The 9,098-nt window shown below is 39.5% G+C and overlaps 1 protein-coding gene across 3 annotated transcripts in view; it reads left to right on the forward strand.

Annotated features, from left to right (window-relative positions):
- The window catches only part of Zdhhc13 (zinc finger DHHC-type palmitoyltransferase 13), a 45,963-nt gene extending 39,304 nt beyond the window's left edge, over nt 1-6,659 (forward strand). For all 3 annotated transcript variants that reach the window (XM_036208873.1, XM_036208880.1, XM_036208890.1), the window contains 2 exons: nt 731-828; nt 6,086-6,659. In XM_036208873.1, coding sequence (XP_036064766.1) covers nt 731-828; nt 6,086-6,224 — 237 coding nt within the window. In that variant the 3' untranslated portion in view covers nt 6,225-6,659. The remainder of the gene's footprint in view (nt 1-730; nt 829-6,085) is intronic.
- Nucleotides 6,660-9,098: the final 2,439 nt, after the last annotated feature.

The following is a 9,098-nucleotide window of genomic DNA, read 5'->3' on the forward strand; positions in this document are numbered from 1 at the left end:
GAACAAAACAACCCAGTTCTCTGAAAACCCTGATGTAAGATGGCTTTAACTGCATTAAATCAAACTGAGCATTCAGGCTAACGGTTGGGAGCAGAAGCTGTGTCTCACACTGACCTGCCAGTCCCAAGTCTGCCTCTCTCTCAGCCCTGTGGCCTCTTATTTCAGCTCTCTTAACCTCAGCATATGTCTTAGATATGATATCTCAGATCCTCAACATAGTGTAATGAGGATGTTATGATCACTCCATTATACAAATTGGAAATTGACACAAGGTGTTTTAAGGTTTAGATGAGCTAGCCATGTGAACTGTTGTGATTTAAGAGTTTATTAATCTTAGTCCTTACTCTTAAAGTTTATGTATTGGATATTCTTCCCTTTAGTGTATTAACTTTTTTCTTTGACACCTTTTTAAAGAACAGTTCAGAAAAACTCAGAAATTGATCATGGTACTGATACTACCTTACCCTATTTCAGTTGTTCGACAGGTGTGTGTTCCTGTGTTGAAATCTAAATATGTCCCCAAGACATGGCTATAGTGAAAAGTTATTTCATAGTTCTGAGTCAATGTACAGTGCTTTCTTGAGTATTAATAAAATTCAGATTCACCTTATGAATCTTTGTCCTTAATGTGATCTTTAGCTAGAACTACTTTGATGAGTACTAAATGTTTACCACCATCCTAGAATGCACCTTTAAGATGTAACTCTTGATGAACCTCCATCTTTTTCAGATTGCATTTCTGGGCCTAACCTCCCATGAGAGAATCAGCCTATTAAAGCAGAGCAGGCACATGAAACAGACATTATCTCTCAGGAAGACACCATATAAGTAAGTGAATTCTGGTCTGGTCACCAAGTCTTTGGAAGATTTCCAGCCACTGATTTCTTGACCTAATTCCATTCTCTGACTTACTGTCTGGTGGACCTGAGCCTGTCTTTCTTGGAAGTCTCAAGTGTTAGGTTTTAAGTGATAAGGTTGTACGCCCAGTGGGGTCAGGAATTTAGTCTACTGGACTCAGCACAAATATAATTTACTTTGAAGTTTTGCCAAGATGAAGACCCTCCAGTTGAACCAAGTGATCACAAGGTTGTATGTTGCTGGCAAGGAGTCAGCATGAGATAATTAAGCATGTGGCTGACAAGCCAGCCACAAGGTTCTGTAGAAAGCATTGGGTAATGTGCTTTGCCAGAACTTTAACATGGCTTTCAAGCCCCAATTATTCTTTTAATTCTCTGTGTAACACACCCACCTGTGTCAGAGAGAAGCTAGATTTTTTAGAACATTGGCTCCATAAAACCTCTCAGTTTTAAAATTAAGAATGCTGTGTAGGAACTCTGAGCTTGTGGTGTGAAAGACCAGGCTTTGAAGCTTATCTCCCTGCCACCAGTGTCTTGGAGGCTGAGGGCATGGCAGAGGTGACCCAGAGCCCTCAAGGGATTTGAGCACTCAGTGCATATCTCAGTGACTGTCTGTTTCAAAGCCTGCTCATGGTAGTAGGCTGTTAGACAAGGGAATCAGGGACTGGTTGATGTTACAGTGTGGATTTATGGAGGGGAGAAGAGATGACTCCAGTGAGGAGTGGAGAGTAGTGTAAAGCTGGTGATGATCACTTGAGACTGTCAGTAGTAAGTCTGTATCTTGGTGGTTTGGCTAGAGGAATGAATATTTACTCCGTTGATGTCTAGAAGCAGGCCAGAGGTGATGGTGCATGCCTTCATCCCAATTCTCAGGAGGCAGAGGCAGATGACTCTCAAGTCTAGTCTGGACTACCTAGTTCTAGGCCAGGTAGAGTCTTGCTATTAAGACCTTGCCTTAAAAAAAGGAGAGAGGAGAGCTCTTAAAGTACAGAAGTCTTGTGATAGAAGTAGAAGAGATGTCAGGCAAGGTCTCTTAGAGAAGGGAAGAAGAGCAATCTGAGGCTTAGAGAAGTTTCCAGAGAGAGCTGATGCTCATTTGACAAAAACATAAAACCAAGGAACTAAAGACCTTAGAGCCACTTTGAGGCTAGCTTCCAAATTCTTACCCAAATCAATATCTTACTTCTTTGCCCACTTGTTAGTTTTATTCAGTAACATATCTTGAGCTAGACCCTGAAATTCCCAACATGTCTCCCCACTGTCAGTCATTCAGTTCTGTAGTTGGACTTTCTTTGGACCACTTTGCCCAGCAGTCTGGACGATTATCTCCCACCTGCAGTCCTACAACCACTTATAAAATAATCACTCAGAGGTTTATATTAACTACAAATTATATGGGCTATGGCTTCAGCTTCATGCTAACTAGCTCTTTCATCTTAAATTATCTCATTCCTATTAATCTATATGTTGCCACATGGCCGTGGTGTTATCAATCTGCTGGCATCTTGTTGCTCCTTGGGCAGCAGCTGGCATCTCTCCCCACTTTACCCTTCTTCTCTCAGTATCTCTGCTTGGATTTCCTGCCTGGCTATAAGCTTTCTTGCCATAGGCCCAAACAGCTTTATTTATTATCCAGTGGGAGCCACACAAATTCACAGCATACAGAAAGACATCCCAAAGCACTTCCCCTTTTCTGTATAGTCAAATAGGAAGATTTTCACTTTAACATAGTAAAATTATATATAACAAAACAGTTATCAAGCAAGAATTACAGTTACGATATCTAGTTTATTTGTATTTGGCAAAATTAAAGAAAATACTCTATCATCTATCCTATTTTTGTGAGTCTCAAGTTTTATATCTAATTTATCTTTTATCATGACTAAGGAAAACTAAAATTATAACTAGCTAGTCTTCAGCTCCATCAAAGACCTCAGAGGGATATAATATTACCTGAGTAAACAGGAAGTGCATTGCAAGCAACTTCCATAATTCTAGAAATGACAGAGAAATTTCACTGCCTGGACAGTCATCCAAAGTTCCTCTGCAACATTGGGGCATCCATCTTCAGCCTACAGATCTAAAGTCTCTGGCATAGCTTTCAGTGAAGCAGGAAATTTTAAGGACTATTCCACCCATTCTGGCAAAGTTCCTCAGTCGCTTCTCCCTGTATCCTGTAGAATGTCTGGCAGTTTCTTCTGTGAAGCAGGAACCTGAAGGACAAAGTTCAGTGGTCATCTTTCTATGGGTCCTGCATGTCCAGTTCATATAACATACTGTCAAGCAGTCCAGGCAAGAGCAGATTCTTGCCCAAATGGCTAACTTTTGCCATAAAGAAAGCAAACTCCATATGGAGTGTTTTTGATGCCCATCTTCCTCTTTGAAGTAATTGGTGCTGCCAGGAGCATATGTGTCTTACTGTCTAGAAAAATCTAAGTTTTTAAAGCATTTTTAAATGCCATATTTTATAGGTCTCTGAAGTGTTTGAAGATTATCTATCTAATTGAAATATATCTTTGTATACCTAAAAAACTTAATAAGACTATTAAGTTTGATTATCATAGATGACTGTTAATCTGTATTTCTTAATGATACATTACAATTTTAAATGAGTCGCATAAACATAATACCTTAAACAAGAGTAGAAATATACATACAGTATAACAAAATTAACTTTAAATTTGTATCAATAAACCAAAATCCATAGTAATGTAAAATATGTAAGATTAATGTTTTTTTAATTAAAGTAGATTCAATAATCTACCCATTTGCCATATCATTTTTATATTATATCCCCCTTTCTTCTTTTAGAAAGAGATTGACTATGACCAATAACAATTTGTAACCAAACCTCTAAACAAAGACAAACACCCATAATCTATTTTGGGGGAATGTGAGCATAGTATTTTAGGCTACTTCCTGCTAATTGGGAATACTGCTAATCTGTCCTGACTGGTGTAGTCTGTGAGACTGGATCATCTCAACCAGTTGCCTTGATGCTGTTTTGGATGTTGGGTCATCTGGAGACTTCTCGGGGGTCTTCCTTGATGAAACATATTAACCTGGAAGGAATCCATGGCTTCTTATCTTCTGTGGAAACAAAAGTAGAACCTCTTTTTCAAAGCAACATATCCTTAGACCCAAATTTTGAAGTCAAGATACCTTTAAAATATATATATATATTTATATATTGGTTTAGTTCAGCAGCCTTTACAATCAAATGTCTCTCCAGTTAAAAATCCCAAGGACAACATAATCCAGACTCTCTGTGTAATTTTTATCTTTATGTGACTTATTATATTTTTATATATTACCTTTTAAGACTTTATTTTATTTTTATGACTATATCCTTTCTCTTTTCTCTCTCAAGCCTATGCCTTTTACACATAATAGAAACTGTTTAGAGTTTTATTCCATCTGTAATCATTTTTGACCATTGATTTAAACTGCAGTGTGGCTAGGACCAAAGTGGCAATCCTGATTGCTGGTTCTGCCCTGCTTAGTTTTCAACATGGCGGAGGTACATTTACCTTAGTGTGGCATGCCATCCCTCACTCCCACGTTTCCCCAGAGTTCTCTTGAGTAGAAACAGCAGGAAAATATTAAATAGAAGGATAGAGGGGAGAGAAACAGATAGAAAATACAGGTAGACTCGGGACAGCCTGGATCCTAATCCATCAGGCATTAACTGCCTCTGCCCTGGGGTATTTAAAGGAATGCCAAGGGGTGGAGCAAAAGACCTCCCTCCAGCACAGCCAACTGCAGACCATCTCAGACATCTGCACTCAGGCCTGTGGTCCAACCATCCTCTCTATGCAGACCTGCTGGATAAAGCCACTAGGAAAAATGGGCTCCAACACTCCAGCTCTAGGAGCCATGCATACTGCCCACTCTGGAAAGGAGTGGATCTATGCCTCCATCATGCAGCATGTAACCCAGAAACCCTTTTTTTTTTTTTTTTTTTTTTTCTGTACTAGCAAAATTAAATCTGCCATGCAGTGCTGTGCATGGCTTGGAGGTGCCTCTGTGTACTGCAGTGGGAATCTGCCATGCTGTGCTTGCTCAAGCTCGAATGCCAGAGCGTTTCTGTACAGTGGGAGCTCTGTATCATGGCCCCCACTCCCATCCCCTCCTCATAGAGAGAGGAAAAGGCCTCCCTTGGGTAGTCAATACAGGCTGGCATACCTTGATGCAAGGAGGAGGGGCAGGTCTAGCCACAACTAGCTCTTACTAACTTAGATTAACCTGTTTATATTAATCTTTATTCTGCCTGTGGCTTGTTACTTCTCCTTCATATTGTATGCCCAACTTCCTCCTTGTCTGCCTGGCAAAAATTCGCATGCCTCAGATTCTTCCTGAAATCCTTTCTCTCCCTAGAAGTCCCACCTATTCTCTCCTGCCTAGCTGTTGGCCATTCAGCTCTGTATTAAACTAATCAGAAAATGTCTTAAGTAGAGATATATCTTTACAGTGTACAAAAAGATTATCCCACAACACAGTCCTACACTTGTAGCCCTCTTCTGGAAAGTCGATCTCCGATTAGGTTAATCCTTTACTGACTACAGCTTGCTGCTCATGTAGAGCACAGCCATCTAACAGCAGCATGGTCGAGATGGCTGCATACACAGTTTGGTATATGTAGATTGGCTTTAGCATAAAAGATAGGCCATAGGTGTGTGCGTTAAAGTTAAGTATTTCCTGTGCTGGAGTAAGATAGCACTCTTTCAGGAATTTGATGGAGAAAAGGTAATGCTGAAGATAGTTACAGTCATGGAGGCTCTAGGAAAATTGTGGATATTGGCTGGACCTTGAGAATAAGCAGGAGATAAGGGTGAGGGAGTGTGTGTGTTCCAGGCCCACAATTCACAGTCATGGAAAAACAACCAACCTAAGAGTGGGAGGTTTGCAGAGATGAGTGTGGGGAAGTAGATCATGAGATCATTGAGTGTTGTCTTGAATATAAAAATGAGGAGGTTGAATGTGGACCTCTGGTCAGAGGAGTATCTAGGAAGGGTTGAGCTTGGGAAATAAGAGGCTGTCAATGTATCAAATGGAGTTTCATTTTTAGGGTTCCATACCAGGAGCTGCTGCTTACCTCTCAACTTTTCACAAGGTCCTCAGAGGGTGTGGTGTCACAGATTCTCAGTGATCACTTACAATTTGGGTGAATGCTTGTCAGGAACAACACAGAAAACATAGTGAGCCGTCTTCTCTTCTTTTCTTGACAGCCTTGGATTCACACAGAACCTGGCAGATTTCTTTCAGTGTGGCTGCTTTGGCTTAGTGAAGCCCTGCATAATAGATTGGACATCCCAGTATACCATGGTTTTCCACCCAGCGAAAGAGAAAGTTCTTCGTTCCGTATGAAGAAAAGGCACCTCAAAACACACTTTGACTTGTTTTTGTTTATGTTGGTGCTGTGAGGTCTGAAAGTGAAGTGAGATGTTGAGCTCACCACAGTTCAAAATTTTTGAAACACAGTCCTCAGCAAGTGCATACCCTCTGTCAGACCTAGAATGAGGGCCTGTTACTGAGCATTCTGGCAGACATCCTTAGAATCTTCCATATTTTCCCCAAGAATATGAGTTACTTTAAAAAAAAAAAAAAACATAAAAGTCACTGATTATGGATAAAATAGAGTATTTTCAGATACTGTATTGACTTTTTAAAAATAGTACTCTTTAAACTTGTAATTTTTGATAAGTTATTTGTCTTTATTATATCTATAAATATGTAAAGAGTATTTAAATAGATGTACTTGTTTTACTTTCACATTTAATAAAAACATTTTTTTATACTTGAGACTTATTTCTGATGCTTAACTTGTGTAGAATCTTGAGAAGACAGGTTGACAGACATAAGAAAACTAATTCATGATTTTAAGAATGAGTTGAAATTACTGTTGATGCCAGTAAGCAATGTTTTACTTAATTTTCCTCTTTCCTCTTAGAATTTGAATACATGAAGTCTTCAATATTCATCTCAATTTTTACCCAGTGCCATTAAAATATTAGTTGATTGGTGATTGTACTTACTGATTTCCCTTGTTCTAGAAGAAATGCTGATTCTGCCTAAGTTTTGCTTTACACAGCTCTACCAGTTACTTTTCACTGAATCCTTCCTTGGGTGCTTTCTTGGGTTAAAAGCTAAATTTCTTGTCATGACCTGTAAACCCCTGAATGATTCTGTTTTATTATACCAGTGTCACTCTGGCCCACTGTTCAGTTCTTCAAGGATCCTTGCTCTTTCCTCCAAGGAAGACCTAAATGCAATAGAAGTATCTTCTCCAGGGTCATATGGGTGTTTAGTGTGATTGTCCTATAGAGTACCAATCACCTAAAATATTGCCTAGTATATTGTTCATGCAATAAATATTTGAATTGATGTGTTAAATGAAATAAGGAGTTTTTAACTACATCATGGTGGACAGGACTTTCCCAAGCTATATTCTCTCCCTTTCTCACCAGCCCCTTCTGTCTCAGTGTTCTATATTGTGAAGCAACACCATGCCCATGGCAGCTGCGATGAAGGAAAACATTTAATTGGAAGTGCCTTACAGTTCAGAGGTTTCGTCCAAGATTGTCATGGTGTGAAGCATTGTGGCATGCAGGCAGACATGGTGCTGGAGAGGTAGCTGAGAGTTCTACATCTGGATCCACAGGCAGCAGGAAGAGAGAGTGAGCCTTTGGGCCTAGCTTGAGCTTCTGAGGCCTCAAAACCCACACCCAGTGACACACTTCCTCCAACAAGGCCACACCTAATAGTGCCACTCCCTGTGGGCCTATGGGGGGCATTTTCATTCACACCACACCTACCAAATAAGTTTTTCCAGATTGTCTACAAAATGTTTAGATCAGAACGAAGGAGACTAGGTAAGAGACCAGGACTCAAATTCTCTACCTGAGACCTTCAGCACCACCATATTCCAGATCTTTACAGATAGAAAGTGCATTTCATGTATCTTTAGGTTATTCCACAGTGATTTATTGAGCTATTATAATCATGGAGCTTTGTAAGACAGGGAAAGCTAATATAAATGAAATTGTAGTATAAGGTAGCAAACATTAAAAACCATTCAGAATAATGCAAATAAGATGTAAGAATTTAGAGGCTTTATAAAATAAATTTAAAAAAGAGAATTTAGAGGCTAAGGAGAGACTCTGGATACTATCAAGGGATTGTTTGTGAATGGTAGTATTTACAAAGGACAGGGTGAACCCCAGCAACAGAAAGTAGAATGAGTTGGCTGTAGTAAATTTGGTACTTCAAGTGTGCATTAAGTCAAGGGAAATAATGTGATAATAACTATCTCCTCAATGGCTTTAAATATCCTCAGTACTGGTGTCTAAACACAGTGTAAGGCTCATTTCTTCCATCTAGCTGTCAGCAGGTGTCCTTCCAATCAGAGACCCGCCATTACTGAATGTTTCTTCTCTAATGTTCTTTCTGTGTCTAGGGGTGTTGAGAGAGCATGACGACTCTTCCAAGAAGAGTCTAGGACATGTAGAGTGGTCTAGGAAATATAGTGGATTCAGGTGCCTTAGAAACAGAACTCCAGTATCTACCATGAGGTTCTTCGATTTTCTTTCTTTTTAAGTATCTTCACTGCATGTCTTTTCAAGTCTACACATTCTATGTTTTGCCTGGCTTCTGTTCTTTTCCACTGCATTCAACAAATGTTTATGAAGTGCCTTTGATTTGTTGCATCTTATAAATGAAAAAGCATTACATTCTAACGAGAGTGAAAGGAAATTCAAAATTCAGTGCAAGGAGATTGTATACCTGCTGTGGGAATGCAAAGGTGGGTTCTGCTCAGGTACTTGAAGATACTTTAAAAGCATTTGACTTGGGCCTGAAGGAGTTGGGTTAACAAATAAAGATGGAGGAGGTTTCTGTTTTCCAGAGATTTAAAAGCAGAAAGAAGTGCATCAGCAAAGGCATGGTGGACAGAGAGTATGAGCCTGTTAGGACAGATTTAAATTTGAGTGTAGCTTGAACTTGTGGAAGGTAAATTGAAGAGCCAGACTGAAGCCAGCTTGTGATGCTCATATGATAAGCTTTTACTGGGTGGAATTGTCTCCCCAGAATTCACATGTTAAGTCTCCATGGCTACTCCTTCAGAATATGACTATATTTGGAGATAAAGCCTTTAAAGAAATAATTGGAATTGGAACAGATCATATAGATAGACCTTGATTCACACTGGTGTCCTCTTATAAAGGCAGCTTTAGGACAGAGACA

Source organism: Onychomys torridus, chromosome 1 (assembly GCF_903995425.1).
Source record: "Onychomys torridus chromosome 1, mOncTor1.1, whole genome shotgun sequence".
Taxonomy (NCBI): Eukaryota; Metazoa; Chordata; class Mammalia; order Rodentia; family Cricetidae; genus Onychomys; species Onychomys torridus.